At 52.4% G+C, this 17,399-nt stretch overlaps 2 protein-coding genes across 2 annotated transcripts; both read left to right on the top strand.

Moving 5' to 3' along the window:
• Positions 1-659: 659 nt before the first annotated feature.
• On the top strand, positions 660-2,929 carry LOC135404846 (hydrocephalus-inducing protein-like). Its single transcript, XM_064639579.1, has 5 exons — positions 660-920; positions 1,411-1,566; positions 1,990-2,183; positions 2,364-2,546; positions 2,785-2,929. The coding sequence occupies exons 1-5, from the start codon at positions 660-662 to the stop codon at positions 2,927-2,929; spliced, it is 939 nt and encodes a 312-aa protein (XP_064495649.1).
• Positions 2,930-7,340: 4,411 nt separating this feature from the next.
• On the top strand, positions 7,341-12,545 carry LOC135404845 (hydrocephalus-inducing protein homolog). Its single transcript, XM_064639578.1, has 9 exons — positions 7,341-7,405; positions 7,897-8,005; positions 8,600-8,845; positions 9,160-9,305; positions 9,647-9,991; positions 10,056-10,240; positions 10,424-10,536; positions 11,123-11,438; positions 12,258-12,545. The coding sequence occupies exons 2-9, from the start codon at positions 7,912-7,914 to the stop codon at positions 12,418-12,420; spliced, it is 1,608 nt and encodes a 535-aa protein (XP_064495648.1). The 5' UTR covers positions 7,341-7,405; positions 7,897-7,911; the 3' UTR covers positions 12,421-12,545.
• Positions 12,546-17,399: the final 4,854 nt, after the last annotated feature.

The raw sequence follows: 17,399 nt of genomic DNA, 5'->3' as shown, positions 1-17,399 counted from the left end.
CCCAACCCCCCTTTTCCATTTAATCCTCTCCCCCTACAGATCCATTTGACCCCCCAATGCCCTCAAGACCTTTTAACTCCCCCAAATGCACCCAAAGCCCCCCAAAACCCCCAAATTCCCATCCAACACCCCAAGATCCCCCCAAATCTCCCCCAGCTCCCCCCTCAAATCCCTTCCAACCCCCCCAAGAGGGATCGCCCGGCACCCTGGGACAGGAACACAGTGGGCTGTACTGGGGGCACTGGGCTGTACTGGGAGGGCACTGGGGGGTCCTCAGGTGTCCTATGACAACATGGCCCAGCTCCAGGAGAGATCTGGGGAGCAGTGAGGAGCTACTGGTCTGTCCTGGTCTGTACTGGTCTGTCCTGGTTTGTTCCCCCAATCCCCAAAGCCCCTCCCCAGTTCCCCCAGGACCCTCCTGCACCCCAAAGCCCCCCAGGGCCCCCCAGGCCCATGACTTGGTCCTGCTGCCCCTTGAGCATCTGCAGCTCCTGCAGAACCAGGCATTCCATCAGCAAATGTGCAGCTGACACCAAGCTGGGGGGGTGTTGATGTGCTGGAAGGCAGGAGGGCTCTGCAGAGGGACCTGGCCAAGCTGGATCCATGGGCAGAACAGGATCAGACATATTCTGTCATCCTGGGACAGGGTTCAGGGTATCATGAACCAAGTGCCAGACAAGTCCCACTCTTCCCCTAAACACAAAGATGAGAAGAAGAGCAGTAAGTCTCCGGAGAAGCCAGAGAAGAAGCCTCTGGAAAAACATGGCAGCCACAAGAGTCTTCAGCGGGAAGGGGAAGTTGCAGAAGGCTCAGTCAGAAGCCAGGATGCCGGAGTGCCCTGCTTGGACTTCCACGTCACGCGTCGTGAAAAGGTGTTTAGGAGGATCCTGAAGAGCAAGAAGCTGACACCACCAAAGCAGGTAAAAGCCTGCAAGGCTCAGATGCTGAACTTGCCGTGGTCTGGGGCCCTGGAACAGTGTGCCCCCCAGGTGATAAGAACACAGAGCATTGTTGAGGCCACTGATGATGTTCCACAATAGCTCCGCAGTATCTCTGTGGATGGGGAGGTTCTCAGCCTCCCTCAGATGTGTGGAAAGTGGGAGTGCTCTGTGTCCAAGCATCCCATCTGTTCAGAGAGTTTCTCAGTCTGGAAATCATTAAAAATGGTCCCAGGGCAGGGCAGCTCCCAGGCATTGTTCTCTTCAGCTGAGTCACTTGGGAGAGCTTTCTCTCTTGGTCCCACTGTAGGTCCTGCCTCTGCTCTGGAGCCTGCTGACCCACTGTGAATAAAAAAGCATTTGTACTCTGTATAAATCAAAAACTCCACTGCCAAAAGCTCAGGGCCTTTACGGAAGGAGTGTGAGGATGAAGGTGACAGGAGTATAAAAAGGCTTTTCTCTTTGGTTTTAGATCCTGCACTCTCTGGGACTGGGACCTCCCATTCCCCCTGGCTCTCTTTTCTCTGTGGTCCCCTACCCAGAGGAGGACAGAGTCCCCACAGCAACAGAAGACCTCAGACACTTCATCCTTGTTGAACCTGAGGGTGCTGCTGCAGAAGATGATGTGGTGGGTATTCCTTTTGTGCCTTCAGTGAGGGTGCCAGGGCAGGGGACAGGTTGGATGGAAAAGGGTCACCATAGAGGGGCAGTGAAGATGTGATGGGGCCCCATGTCTGCAGGCATCCTTTCCACCAGGGATGAGAGAAAAGAGACGGCTCTGCTGGAGGCACAGAGCAGTTCTGTAAGACAACAGGAAAAAAATGGCTTAAACCCATCAACCCAAGGGTCCTTGGTGGGGAGAGAGTCCTGGGTAAGGAGGGGTGTCCGAGGCAAGACAAAGGCCAATAAGGAAGACCAAGTCCATGGGCAGTGGTGATTATTTATTCTCTCTCCTGTTGGCTAACAAATCCCCCATTCTGCTTTCCAGGAGGGGGGTGTCTCAGGGCAGGTCTCACCTCTCTCTCCCTTTTCTCTCTCCCCTTATGCCAAGGCCCCAGAGGCAGAGGCACAGGACCACTTGAATGAGGGGAAAGCCACGAGCAGACACAAGTCTAGCAAGGAAAAGCCAAACTCCCCCCAGAGCCCGAAAAGTCTCCAGGATCACTCCCCAGAAACACCCCGAAGTTCACCTGAGCCAATGAAAAGCCAACTGCAGAGTGACTCAACCCTCGAGAGACCTGCCAGGTGAGCTGCAGGGGAGGAGGTGATCCCTGTGCTTCACGCACATCTTGCCAAACGAGGTCCATCGTCCTCAGCTCCGCAGCGACCCTCTGCCAGTGCGTCCATGGGATGGCGAGTGCACAGCCCTCCTCCTTGTCTCGTTTGCCCCTTAGCAATGTCTGAAGCTTCCCTTTTAACTGCCAGGCTGAGAAGGTTCCGCTGGATCGTTCCTGCCCACGGCGAGGTGGAACTGAAGATCCGCTTCAGCCCCACAGTGCCAGGGCAGTTTGACCAGCTGATGAACTTTGAGATCCTGGGCTCAAAGCGCCTGTACCAGTTGCCCTGCAGTGCCACTGCCCTGTACCCCAGCATCAGCCAGAACCCACGGTAAGGCTGGGCCACAGGAGCATCCCACACTGCACCCCCGACCTGGGAGCCAGGGCTGCCCCTTGTGACCTTCTGGCTGGGGCAGATGGTGCTGCCTGAGTCACCCAGCATCCCTTCCTCTGCTGGGAGCTGGGAGGCTGAACTGGTACCTCAGCCACCGAGAAGGGTGATGGCTTTCTGACTAGATTTCCTGCTTGCAGCATCTCAGAGCTCCTCATTCCCCATTGTCTCTGCCCAGGCTGGTGTTTCCTCGCTGGAGGAAGAGCAAGGAGAAGGAGGACATCATCTCGAAGGAATATGTCATGAGCATGAAGCAGTTCCACTTTGGACCGCTGCTTTGTGGCAAGTCAGGAGAGTGGTATGTGCTCCCTGCTCCCAAGTGAGCATCCTTGTGTGCTGCCTGTACAGACTGAGATGTCGGGAGGGGATCTCCAGGGCCTTGTGCTCTCCTGGACACACTTGCAGACACACTGTCCCAGTGGCACAATGCAGGGCAGTCCCGGGCAGAGACCTGGCAGACACATGGGCTTGAGGGAGCACAGATGTGTGAGTGTGAGCAGATAACAGGCAAATGAGCCTTGGAGGAGCTGCTTTGCCAACCTGGTGGGTGCCCTGGTGTCCAGAGCCACCAGAGCTGCTGCTGCCAGCCCGAAGGTGACTTGGGGCAACCTGTGTCCCCTCCACATCTCAGCTCCACCCCTTAGGAAATGAACTTTATGGTGCTTTTTCAAGTGCTTTGAGCTCGACAGGTAGACAAACAAGCAAGTATTCTCTAGATGGTTTTGTAAACCTTTCATTAATCTCTAATAGTGAGATTTTGTGATTTGACCTGCCAATATGTGTGAGTCAGAGGGGAACTTACAGCAGGAATTGTGTTTTCCTGAGATTCCATTGCATCCACAGTGCTGGAAAAAGTCTACCTAAAAATGTTGTCATTGTAGCTGTTGGCATATTTCTGTTTTTAATGTCACTCTTCTTTTTATTTTTTTAATAATATTTGAAGTTAAGGTCTTGTCTCCATGGGAGCTCTGGAAGGCCAGGCTGATGGATGGTCTGGGATTTCTGTTTGCCTCTTTGGCCCTTTCACTCCAAATTCAATTGCACACCTCAGGGAAGGGTCATTTGTTATCTTTCACATTCCCCTTGGGAACTGATGCTTTTGATTTCTTTCCCTCAGACTTTTGAGCTAACCCACAGTAGTCTGACGACTTTTCTAAAAGAGATAAGCGAAACTCTTTTGCAAACATCTTTTCCAAAGCCTTTCTCTATCCTCTGCAGGGAAGGCACCCCAAGAAAGAAGGGGAAAGAACCCTTGTGCCTGGTGTATTGTTGTTTTTCCAGGCACTTTTGAATTTAAATTGTGTGAAACACTCTTGAAATGGCCTGTGCATCGTCACGCTTCTGGGGTGCAGGCACCAGGTATAGGGGCAGCATCAAAGCCAGGCAAGGATGAGCACACAGACCGTGCCTCGTGCCCCTGACAGGGATCCTTTTTCTTCCCCTGCTTGTTAGACCATGGTCTTCCAGTGCCACCTCCTGCTGCCAGCACATGGTGCTTTCCTCAGTGTGTGGTGAGGGCAACAGTCTCCTCTGCAGCCTTTTCCCCTTCTCTGGACAGATACAAGGCACAGAACTGCCCCGGCAACAGTGAAAAGTTAACCATCCTCAACGACTCCCCCATGGAGGCAGAGGTGCATTTCTCCTTTGAGAATGACAGCAAAGGAGAGACGTTCCTTTTGGACCCTCCCAGCATGAGGCTGCAGCCCAAAGAGAAGAAGGTAGGAGGTGAGCAGGTAGGGCAGGCACCGCAGAAGTGCCGTTCCTCCTGCTCACAGAGGGCTCTTTGTATTTCTGTTTGTGGGGACGGGTTCAGAAGCTGAGTGTTTGGGCGTACCCGACTTCTGCTGGCCTCCTGGAAGACAGTCTCGTCTACTGCATCAGGGACAACCCTGAGCCAGTGGTCTTCCAACTGTGCTGCGAAGGGGTGCAAGTGAAGCTGAGGGTCAGCCCCCAGGAGCTGCATTTCAACAAGATACTTCTGCACAGGTCAGTCATCCCACGGCTGAGGGCACTCCAAGGCTCGTGACAAAGAGAAGAGGTTTGACTCTGGTTCCAGAGGCTCAGATGGAGCTGCTTTGAGCTGCATTCAATGGCCAGGCTGGTGTGACCACCCAGCACTGACACTGAGTGTCTTCCTGTCTCTGCAGGACTGACACCCAGACCCTGGTCCTGAGAAACGACAGCCCACTGCCCATGGCATGGCATCTCAGTGGGCTGGACGACCTTGGAGATGAGTTCTCTGCATCGCAAGGCAGGGGCATCGTTGGGCCCCGCACAGACTTTGAAATGAAGCTGGATTTCAAGGCCGAGAAGATTGGCATCACAAATAAGATGATCCAACTAGAGGTGAGAGGGACTTGGTCCTTCCTGGCAGAACAGGGCAGAGCAAGCAGCCGTGTGCTCTTATAGACAGAGTCAGGGAGAGCTGCACCTGACAGACACGGGGGTGCTGTGGCCCCAACTTCTGCCTCTGTGCTGGGTTGGCCGGGTGCCCAGGCTCTGCATCCGGAGCCTGTAGCACAGCCACCTTGCTGCTGTGCAGGCTTGAAGGCTGTTGTTTGGTTGTACAGACCAGCATCCCCTCTGCACCCTTTCTGGGATTTTGTTCCCTGTGGTTTAGAGGCTGCATTTCAGCAAACATGCGAGGTGATTGACGAGGAGGGCGCTAATTGTCAATGCCACCTGCTCTGGGACACCTCGCATTTCTTGTGGTGGTGTTTACAGCCCTGGCCCTCTCAAGGGTGCTTTAGCAGCACCATTCCCTGCTGTGGGAGTGCAGAATTGGGCTGATAAGGTTTCCTACTGCAGCGGAATCCTGCCGGGGCAGCCTGAGATGAACAGGTTAAGAAAACTTGGGAGTCCCCAAACACTTGTCAAGCCAGGGAGGCCATGGGGGAAGCAGCTGGCAGAGACAAGGACTTAGAGGCTGTCTTCCAAAAGAATGGTCTAAGCAGTGTTTGTTTCTTGCTGCCTCAGGTTTCAGATACAGAAAACATCCTGGGCATTGTTCAAGCTGAAACCATCAAAGTCTCTGTGGAGGTCTACGATGTTAATCTGAGCATCAACATGCCTGAAGGTCAGTGGATGCCTCCCAGACAACACAGTCCAGATGCATTTTACTACCTTGGCAGGTGGGCAACCAAAGCCCTTGGGAGGGGATGGCATAGCAGGCAAGGGTGGCACAGATCCATAAAGCACAGATCTTGCAAGCTGCGTGAAGTAAAGCACTGTCAGGGCACCAACAGCCTTGAGTCTCTCCCGTCTGAACTTGGAAATGTGCAGCTTCATGGGCAGATTGCATTTGGTTCTTTGAAACAACAGTCATCTGAACAGGCAGTTGGCTCAGCAGAGCACATAAAGTAGCTGGATTTGTGCTTGGAAGCAAGGAAATGGAAACCAAGCTCCTTGGCTTCTACCCTGCAGATACTGGAGTGAGAAGAGAAAGGGCAGCCAAGTAGCTAGAGAACACTTCTGAGAAGGGGCACTTGCTGAAGAGGGTTTTGTGCCGTCTAAGAACTCCAACTGTGTAGCTTGTGACTGGGTGTGCTCTGCAGCAGCTCACAAATATTCACCACTTCTTACCTTGCTCTGTGGGTTTTCTGCAGGTCCAGATGGCAGCTTGGAATTTGGAACCATTAATGTCCTGGATAATAAGAAGCAAGTCCTGAGTCTGCAGAACAAAGGCTTATATGACATTGAGTACAGGTGAGTTCAAGCTGGATCCTGTCGAGATGAGCATTCCTGGCTTATCCCACGCCTTTGCTACAGTGACCTTCACTCCAGAACAAAAGGAGGACTACCAGTGCACTTTCACAGCTTCCCTTGTTAGCCCAAAAAGGTAGTGACCCCGTGAAGTACTGGGGGGACCGTTCTGGTAGCTGCCTCTCCTCTTCGTGCCTCTAATGCTTTCAGTGCCCTTAGGCAGAGTACCTGGCATGAGATGATCTAGGGGGCATTAAGCATTAGGCAGAGCAGAGCAGGAAAATGAGGAGGAGACTTCAGGCTGTGTGAGGGACTCTGAAGAGAGGGCCTCAGGTAGCCAGCTGGATGCTACTGACAAGTGCAACAGCTGAGCTGGGGCTTTCCAAGGACAAAGGCTCAGATGAAGCAGTTTCTGTGCCAGCAAGTCAAGATTTCCTCCTTATTTGTGTAAAAGGAAGTGATCCTGTGTGGTTTCCAGGCATACATTAAGCTATTTTTATATCAGGGGAGTGACTGGAGCTCTTACCAAAGAGAAGCCCAGTTCCTCTCCCTGGCACCTGTGTACTGGGGCTCTGACCTGCCCTTCCCCAAGCCTTTAGTGGCTGAATTGGAACAGGGAAGTCAGCTTTCTGCCCTAACAAGCAATTCCTTCTTTAGGATCCTTGGAAATAATCTTTACTGACGGTGCTGTTGGTTTGGTTTTCCCTTCTTGCTTTCGTACTGTTCTCATGGTGTGCTTTTGCTTGTTGCATATGTCTCCTATCACTGCAGCCAGAGGATTTGCCACGTCTCATCTGGTGCCTCGTTATTTATCTGCTGTACGGCATGATTCAAATGAGGGAAATTATTTAGAACTGTTATTCTAGAAGGCTCTGGCTGAAATGGTTTCTGTGCCTCTCCAGCAGGTCTGTGAAGATGAAACCCCAAGAGCTGACCTTCACTGTCAGTGGAGAGGGGCATGTGCCTCAGGTGACAGTCGAGTGCCCGGGCCTTCGGAGTAAGAGAGGAACCCCTGTGCTGCGCTTCAGGAGGCTCCTGCTGGGGATTCACAGACACTCCCCCTGGTCCTTCGTAACAATGGCATCATACCCACAAAGGTAAGGACCTGCTCGGGGAATGCTCTGGGCTGGGAACAAGTGCTTGTCCTGTGGAGGAAAGGTCCCAAAAACTGTGATTTTCTGTCCAGTCTTTCCTTGTCAGTTGAACACAAGACAAGAAAGGTGGTGGGGTGTTTTTCCCCCATCTCCCAGCTCACATTTTGTTCTCATGTGGGTGTGGGTGACGTCCCAGTTCCATGAGATTGCATTTTGATACTGGTTGACTCCATTTTAATTAAACTTCGTTGTGGTTCTGTTACATTCTGCTCATGACTGACTGTCCTGTTTGGCTCTATGTCAGTTCTATCCATATGCTTCTGAATACCCTTTTTTCCCTGTGTGACTTCACGTAACCTTTGTGCTGGGTGCTGTGTTTGAGGTGGGGAGGTGGTCTGGGTTCCCCGTGCTGGACCAGCGGCCGTACGGGCTCAACCCCCGTGCCAGCCTCTCCTCACACCAATGTCATTGTGCTCCGTGTTCCCTTTTCTCAGTTTACAGTTCATATCATGGATGACCAGGGAGTTTTCTTCCTGAAAAGCACGCAGTCCGCACTCCGTGCCTTCCACACTGCAGACATGGAAAAGGACTCCACTGGAAAAGGTAAATTCATTAACTGTGCAGCGTGATCATTCACAGAGGGAAAAGGTGTGCCCCGTTCTTGGCTTGTCTAAGCAGCAGCCACATGTTGGACATAGTTTCTTTCCTTGGTCTCTCTGTCCCCCAAGCTTTTCTTGTGGACTCCTTGCAGGGTTTCCTCCTAGCAAGTTGTAGGAAGTTTTTCTGTTCTTCGAGACACGGTGGGTTGAGCTGTGGGGGACTATCACCACCTCAGTGGACTGGCTGAGGTCTTTGCTGCGTGTGGGAAGGTACCAGCCTGAAGGGAGGCAGCCCTTGAGCACACAAGCCAGCCAGCAGAAGCCAAAACCACTCCTTGGCTCAGCCTTCTGTATGGCAGGAGCTGGCTGGAAGCAGATGGAATGAGGGCTGGGCGTTAACCTGAGGTTGAGCCGCTTAAGTGGTGATATGTGTGATGGTGGCATAGTCTTGTGAACACAGGAAGAGGGTCTGGAACCACTAGTGAGAGAACCTGTGCTTAGAAGCAACTGATTCCAACCTCTTATTCCTCGTATACCCCAGGGAAATATTTCCTCTGTACAGCTCTATCACTTAACTCTGATTCCCATTGCCGTGCAGCCAAGAAGCCTTACCTGCTCCTGGAACACGGGCAATCAGCAGAGTTTCATGTGTTTTTCAAACCCACCCTGGCCCAACGTCTGAAAGGGAAGATCCGTGTGCCAGTGTCAGGCAACAGTGAGATCGACATAGAGCTGGTGGGTGAAGGCCACAATGATGACTTCACCCTTGATAACCTCCCTGGACTAGCAGAAGACAGCCAGGGGAGCAATGCTGAGGGCAATCTGGAGGACGACATCATTGAGGGTAAGAGAGGAGAGGCTGCCAAGGTAGAGCGAGGAAGAGGAAAATGTCTGATCATGCGTGTCCTCTCTCTAGCCAGGGCTGGGCTGTCACCCACTGGACTTGGGGGCCTGTGAGCTTGCCAGCCGTGCACACAGAGCAGTGTGTGCTGTGCTGCTTGTCGCTGGGCACAGGCACAGCCACGGGCTTGGGGACCTCCCAGAGGGAGGGAGGGAGGCTTGGAGGAAGGAAGAGCTGAACATACACGTGTCTCTTAAAGTGAGGGGGGCGGATGGACATCACTGCATGCTGAGGTCTCTTGCTCTCCTTCTTCACAGCTGTCAGAGCGAATCACATAAAGTTTGGGGAGTGTGCAGTCAGGGAGCTCTGCGACAAGACCTTCACAGTCACCAACCGCAGCAAGGAGGAGGTGATGCGGTTTGAGTGGCTGCTGGCAGATGCCCCGTTCCAGTTCTCCCCCAAGGTGAGCTGGGACAGCCCTGCCTTTCTCAGTGGCTCAGGCCCTTTCCTGGTGTTCCTGGGAGCTGGCAGGGAGTCACCACATTCCAGTAAGAGCCCGTTCCAGTGCCATGCAGGAGATGCAATCCCTGTCTTTGCTGGGGCAGGGCTGTCAGCCCAGCAGAAAAGGCTCCGCGTTCTGGGAGGTGGCACCTTCTGTTCATATTTTGCTCTGTCAAATCTCACATAAATCCTCACTGAGGTGCTGATTCCCAGCACAGCTGCTCGCCATATCAGTCCCTTTTGCTGTCAGTGCTGCCCTTGCCAGTGATTCCAGTTTGGTCTTGACTCTCTGGTTCTCCCTAGGTGGGACACCTCCAGCCTGGCTGTGCCAAAAATATCAGAGTGACCTTGAAGTCCAAGGTCCCGGTCACCGTCAAAAGGCACTCTGTGAACTGTAAGGTGGCCAAGATCAAATACCAGCTGCCACTAGAGGAGGTTTGCGACTGGGACGACAGAATGCGCAGTGAGAAGTGGGAGGATACCACCGAGAGACTCCCGGGAGCCCGCTGGCCTTTGAAGCGGAGGGTAAGAAGCACAGCAGCAAAAGCTCACCGAGCTGCTGCAAAAGGACCTGCCGACAGCAGCAGAGCACCAGCACTGCTGGCAGAGCAGCTCCTGCCTCCCCTGGGCATTGGCTCCAGCCGGGAGGTTCACCAGCAGTGCCTTTTGGGGAGAGGCGGATGCACAGTGAGCGGGTGGGCTCACACCACAGGGGGAAGCCTTTGGGCAAGAGACCTTTATCCACACGCAAACTGCCGGTCTGTGCCACGAGCCGAGTGTTGCAGCCCGTGTTGAGTGGGTGGTCACGTTTGATTTGATTGACTATGCCGAGTTCAAACTGGACACGGTCGAGGTTCAGCTGAAGCAGACTGAGCTCTTCCAGACAGAGATAAGCACGTGAGTGGTGGGCACCGTGTTGGCCCTTTCCTCCTAAACTTCCAGACTTTGAAATACTTTGTTTGGGCCACCCAGGGCAGCAATTCTGAACGTGGCAGAGTTGCCTGGGGAAGGTGGTACCAGGAGCCCACCAGACAGTGTTACTTTAGTACTTGCTTTTTATTCCTCCTCCTTGTTTTTCAGTTTCCGGATGTCCAATACAGGGAATGTAGCCCTGAAATACTGCTGGGAGGAGAATCTGGAGGAGGAAATACCATCAAAGAGTTCTGGGAGGCCGTTCTCGTCCACTCAGACATGTAAGTGTTTGTCTCTGGGTGGTGCCTGGGCCATTTCAGTTGGTAGCTGAGGGCCTGGGGAGAAGACCCTGCCACTTCACCCCAAAATATTAATTGCTTTTTCATCCCTGTCCACTTCCCAGCTGCAGCTGGAGAGTTTTCTCCTTCCCCCCTGTCTGCCTTTTAGCCCCTCCTGTTCTTGCTCTGCCACTTGTGCTCTGCACAGGAGCTGACCTGGGCTCCAGGGACAGCCATGTGCTGGGTCAGGACTGGGAAGGGGGACATCAGGGCACCTCTTTGGGAAGTCTCTGAGACTGGGAAAAACCAGGGTGGAACAAGTGACTGCCCTGCAGCCGCTGTCTGGATGCAGTTCCCCACTCCAGGGCAAATGCAAAGTCACTGTCTAAAACCAAGCCTCCTGCCCCTGCACGGGAGTGTGTGCTGCAGGCGGAGACCCTGCTCCCAGCTGCTCTGTCTCCTGCTGAAAGTACTTGGCCAGAGGCACTCCAAGTGCATCCCAGCTCTCTTCTATCCACCTGCAGCAGGAGGCAGAGTTGTTGGGAACAAAGGATTTTGTCTTTGAAAGATGTCTTCTTTCCTCCTGCAGGTGATTTCTTGTCCTCTACTGCTGAGGATCTCTGGGAAAGGAATCGTGCAAGGCTGGTGCAGCAGGCATTGCTGCTCGAGTCAACTCAGCCCCAGCCAACTCAGCCCCAGCCAAGTCTGCGCCTTTCAAAGCAGCTGTGCCACTCTTCGAAGGGCCTTAGCTCCTCCCCGGAATTCTCTCCAATTCCTGTCAAGGACCCACCACAGTTCTCCATCGAGCCCCACTGCGGTACCATCCCTGCTGGCCAGAATCAGATTTTCCATGTGAAATTCTTCCCGACGCGTGTGGGGAAATTTAAGGCCGAAATGCTGTGCAGGTAGGAAATGTCCATGTGCTTTCCAATCCATGCTCCTGGTGGGTATCACAGGACGGGCCATTGGGTGCACCCTCCCTGCTCAAGCAGGGTCATCCCAGAGCACATGGCACAGGATTGTGTCCAGAGGGTTCTGGAATACCTGCAGTGAGGGAGACTCCACACCCTCTCTGGACAACCTGTCACCTGCACAGGAAAGAAGTTCTTCCCCATGTTCAGGTGGAACGTGTTTTGCATCAGGTTCTGCCCATTGCCTCTTGTCCTGTTGATGGGCAGCACCAAGCAGAGCCTCTGACACCCTCCCTTCAGTCCCTCTGACTGGGGTGGGTGAGCGTGCAGCCCTGGGGACAGCCAGCCCCAGAGAGGCAGCAGGAACACACAGCATACAGGAGCACAGAGAGATGATCATCTGGCCAAGGCCAGATGTCTGTGGAGATGTCTATGGATCTGTGTGGAGACAATGGGAAAAGACACTGTATGAAACACTAAGCTCCTGCCCTGCTTCAAAATCTGGAATGGGAGATCCAGAACGGCTGTCAAGGGGCCAGCCAGTCCCTAGCTATGCTTCCTTATGGGGCAAGCACAGCCTCCTTCTCTACCTGGAACCCCGTGTGCTGCAGTTGGTCCCCAGGCCCATAACTGGTTGTGATTCTGCCCTTCCACCTCTGCTGCCTCCATGGCAGGCAGTGCAGTTCTGTTTCATTTGCTGCTCGCTGCTTGCCTGGAGAGAGGATGTGACACTGTGTGCTCTGTGAGGAGACAGGCGAGCGGCTGGCTGGCTGGAAATGTTCATCTGGCTAATACCAGTCCCTTTCTTCCTAGACTTCATAACCTGAAGCCATCTCAGGAGAGCCCACGGGTGTTTGTGATGGGGAAAGGCTGTTTGCCGAAGGCTGATCTGAAATGCTCTACATCACTGCAAAAAGGTGAAACCCAGAGCAGCAAACCCAAGAAGAAGGTGCAGCGGTCAGCAAAACCAGAGTGACACCATTTGTGTCATGGCTTCTCCTGCTCGTGGTTTCCCAGCCTTCAGCAGAGACCTCCCCAGCTACTCTTCAAGCCCCAACACCCATCTCTACCTCATCTGTGTGCTACCTAATAAACTGTGTCTCAACGCACGAATTTTCTCACTGTTACTCTTCCAGTTCTCTCCCACCTCCCTGGGAGGGGAGTGAGCAGGTGTCTGTGTGGTGCTTGGTTGGGAGCTGGGGCTCAGCCATCTCCAGGAAAGCAGCTGTGATCAGACACCACCCCCATTGCTCCACAGGCTGCTCTGCTCTCTTAGGAATTCCCATTCCTCGGCCTTTGTGTCATGGGTGGGGTAGCGAAGTGTCCCTTTGGTCACACCAGGAACTCTGCACGACTAATGTGGGAGCAGCACTGACTGTACCAAGAACTCCAGTTGCTTGGCTAAAGGCTGGGGTGAGCATCTGCAGCTGCTGCAGAACCAGGCATTCCATCAGCAAATGTGCAGCTGACACCAAGCTGGGGGTGTGTTGATGTGCTGGAAGGCAGGAGGGCTCTGCAGAGGGACCTGGCCAAGCTGGATCCATGGGCTGATTGCAAGGAGATGAGGGTCAAGCAGGCCAAGGGCCGGGTCCTGCCCTTTGGCCACAAGAAGCCCCATCAGCCCCCCGGGCTGGGTCCAGAGTGGCTGGAGAGCAGGCAGGCAGAAAGGGAGCTGGGAGTGGGGATGGACAGGAAGCTGAAGAGGAGGCAGAGTGTGGCCAGGTGGCCAAGAGGGCCAATGGATGGTGGCCTGGCTGAGGCAGAGTGTGGCAGCAGGAGCAGGGAAGGGATTGTTGGCCTGGAGTGAGCGCTGGTGAGGCCACCCCTGGAGTGCTGTGTCCAGCTCTGGGCCCCTGAGTTGAGGAAGGCCCTGGAGGGGCTGAAGCAGGAGCAGAGAAGAGCAGCGAGGCTGGGGAAGGGAGTGGAGCACAAGTGGTGTGAGGAGAGGCTGGAGGCAACTGGGATATCCAGAGAGTGGCTGTGAGTGACTGAGATCATTCTGGGAGTGACTGGAACCATAGCAGGGGTGAAGGGGAGCAACTGGAACCACGCTGGGGGCAACTGGGATCCTACTGGGAGCAGTTGGGCCCCTACTGGGGTCATACTGGGGTCATACTGGGAGTGACTGCAATAATACTGGGAGTATGTGAGAGGGACTGCAGCCATACTGGGGATGAGTGGGATCAAGCTGGCTTCCTACTGGACGTGTCTGGAAGTTATGGGATCATACTGGGGGTGACTGGGCTCATACTGGGATCATACTGGGAGCAACTGGGACCATGCGGAGGGCAAATGGCATCCTCCAGGGAGTGACTGGGAGTGACTGGGGCCAGACTGGACTCAGACGGGGAGTCCCTGAGAGTGAAAGGAGCCATCCTGGGGGTGGCTGGGAGAAACTGGGACCACCTTGGGGGCAACTGGGATCCAGCACCATACTGGAATCATAGCGGGAGCGACTGTAAGTGACCAGGATCAAACTGGGAGTGACTGGAACTATGCAGGGGGGAACTGAGAGCCAGTGGGGCCATGCCGGAAGGCAACTGGGAACATCCTTGGAGCAACTGGGATCATGCTGGAAGCAACTGGGAGTAACTGGGAGTGACAGGGTGCATGCTGGGGGCAACTGGCATAAACTGGGAGTGACTGGGAGTGACCGGGATCATCCTGATGGAAACTGGAACCATCCTGGGGCAAGTGGAAGGAACTGGGTGCAGTGGGTTTCTGTGGCTGGGTTTTGGTAGTAGGGGGGCTACAGGGATGGCTTCTGTTAGAAGCTGCCAGAAGCTTCCCCTGTCCCGTGGAGCCAATGCCAGGGGCTCCAGGATGGAATTCCTGCCACTGGCCAAGGCTGAGCCAGTCAGGAGTGACAGCAACGCCTCTGGGATAACATATTTATGAAAAAGAAGGAATTCCAGCCAGGGAAGAGCGGAGTGAGAACATGGGAATAACAACGTAGACCCCAAGGTCAGCGCAGAAGGAGGGGCAGGAGGTGCTCCAGGCACTGGAGCTGAGGCCCTGCAGCCCGTGGGGCAGAGCAGGGTGGGGCAGCTGTGCCCCTGCAGCCCCTGGAGGAGCATTGGGGTGCAGAGACCCCCCTGCAGCCCATGGAGGCTCCCACGCTGGAGCAGGTGGATGCAGGAAGGGGGCTGTGACCCTGTGGCAGGCCCAGGATGGAGCAGGGTCCTGGCAGGGACGACGGGAAAGTATCACACGATCACAGTATTGATCATGACTAATCCAACTTTATTGCTGTAAGCTCCATGCTTATAAAGGTTAATAATTAGGCTCATTAATATTCCAAATACAAGCTCATCATTGGCTCCTAATTACCTAAGTTATATTTGCGCAAATGCTGCCTCTTTCTCATGGCTATAGTTACTTTATTTACTATTTGCTACTTTCTCTACCTTTCCCATCCTGTTGCTCTAATTTTTCTATCACGTATGCAGTTTCTTAAACAATACAGCTTCACAGCAGACAATGCAGCCTTGCAGTTTCTTAAACAAAGCAGTTTCACAAACACACTGATCAGTGACCTTCTAATAGTTTTCTTGCTTTAGCGTGAGACCAGCGGTATAGAATCTTTAATGTGTCCTCTCTCTACCACCCAGGTTTCTGCAATATCTTCCACACTTCCCCCGCTCTGTTTAGATAATGTTAAAAACACGTCACTCATTGCCTTTGTTAGCATGTTTTGAATACATTTAAAAGCACAAGGAACAATGCATAAAGCAGCCAGCAGTATTAGTAAAAGCGAAATTGCTTGTTTAGTGATCTCCGCAAGCCATGGTCCTAAACCTAATTTTGCTAGCCATCCCCTAATGGGATCTTTTTGAACTTCAAAGTCATTCAGGTGACTTTGCATTAGCAGGGCTCGAGACATTCACAGCAGCTCGAGTCCACTTGGCAGGTATCCAAAGAGGTCCCTGTGGTGAAGAAACACAAAGATAACCTCTTCCCCAATAGAGTACTTTTGCTGGATCTTGCCAAATCCCTGTACGTGGATCTTTAAATCTGACCCACACCTCTTCAGGTTTCTCTGTATCCTGTTTTAATGTATAATGAATTGTTACAGGAGGATCTTTTTGATCTCCAAAAATGCATAAATGATTCAGGACAAACAGTACCTTGCTTAACCTTTTCTTAATATCAATAATGTTTTTATGTTTTTCAAGATACGTTTTTAGTGTGTAATGAGCCCTTTCTATGATTGCTTGTCCTGTGGGAGAGTGAGCAATACCTGTGCGGTGAGTGATTTTCCACTTTTTCAAAAATTGGCCTACTCTAGTTCCCACATAGGCAGGTCCATTGTCTCTTTTTATCTGTTGTGGTTTCCCCATCACAGCAAAACATTCACACAAATGTCTTTCTACTTGTAAAGCTTTTTCTCCTGTTTGAGCTGTAGCCCACATAAAATGACTATATGTGTCAATACACACATGTATATATTTAAATCTTCCAAAAGGTGCATAATGTGTAACATCCATTTGCCAGATTTCATTACTCTTTAACCCTCTGGGATTTACTCCCATACCCAATCCTACACCACCATTATGATTGCTACATGTTGGACAGGATCGAACAATATTTTTAGCATCATTTAAGGTGATGTCATACATTCTTTTTAGTCCTCTGGCATTTTGATGATATTGTTCATGATCTTTCTGTGCTTTGGTAAATTCTTCCTCATCCTCTGTAGCCATAGAAACTAATCTGTCCGCCCTAGCATTTCCTTCACCCAACCCAATGTCCCATTTATGGCTTCGTACATGTATGACAGCATAGTCGTGATCTCTGTTTGTTACTGCCAACCATAATTGACAAAATAACTGAAAGAGCCTCTTATTCGGGACTTCTTTAATTAGGGCCCCTTCTATCCGATTAACTACCCCTGCTACATAGAATGAGTCAGTAACAATATTAAGGGGTCTATCCATGCTAGCCAGTGCTCTGACCACTGCTAACAACTCTAAAGTTTGTAATGAATCTGTAGGTTCTCCTGTTAAAATTTCATGCTTCCATTCTCCTTTCTCTAACCAGGTTAGGGCAGCAGTGTGAGATTTTTTGCCAGCGTCTGTGTAAACTGTTCGTGCATGTGGAATTGGTTGTTCCTGTTTTTTAGGTTTCAGTATCCATTGCCAAGAACTAATCCATGCTGTAGGGACATTGTGCAGTCTACTGGTAATTATGGGACATGTCAGTCCTAATAATGCTTCTTGAAGACCCTCATTAGTACATAGGTACCAATCAAGATCATTTTTCTGCATTGGTAATCGTATACGTGGAGGCTCTTGAGCATCAATTTGTAACACACGCTCTCGACCCTTTTTTATCAGGGCTGCCAACATTTCAATTTTTTGTAAAAGTGTTTTAGGCTGTTGTATGCTAGTTGATAACCATTCTAAAACCCCTATACTTGACCCCCCCCCCCCTTCAACTTCGAGCCACCCGGTGCCACAGAGGGGGACAGAGCTCCTGTGGAACATCCTATTCCAGTGACACAGAGCAAGGAATAAACCCAAAGTATTGCGTGGGTTTGTTCCCTGGGGGTCTCTGCAGCAGCAAGCACAGCCCCACACTGACTGCTCTGGGCTGGGCAGGCATTTGTGGTTCTGCCTGTCGCACACTCACACAAACAGTCTGGTGTAGTGCTGCCCTTGGGAAAAGCCCCCAACCTTGCTCCAGCTAAAGCCCTGGAATTTGTCTCTGCTTCCCTTGGGTTCAGGGTCAGCCCAACAAAACTGAACAAAACGTCAGACACCGACTTTAGCCTTTAGCAGGGCTGCCTTCATCCACCTGGGGGACCTTGGCAGAGCCAGCCTGCCTGGCTACCAGCTGCTTAACCAATGGACACCATGGAAAGATCTGCCTGGAGCCAAACTGGTCAGTGAGAGCCCACCGGGGGGGTTTAAGGCAGTGCCAGAATTGTTGTGGGGTCCAGTCCAGTCGCCCAGC

This window comes from Pseudopipra pipra, chromosome W, assembly GCF_036250125.1.
Source record: "Pseudopipra pipra isolate bDixPip1 chromosome W, bDixPip1.hap1, whole genome shotgun sequence".
Taxonomy (NCBI): domain Eukaryota; kingdom Metazoa; phylum Chordata; class Aves; order Passeriformes; family Pipridae; genus Pseudopipra; species Pseudopipra pipra.
The sequence above is the reverse complement of the archived record's forward strand: the minus strand, read 5'-3'. Positions and strand labels throughout refer to the sequence as shown.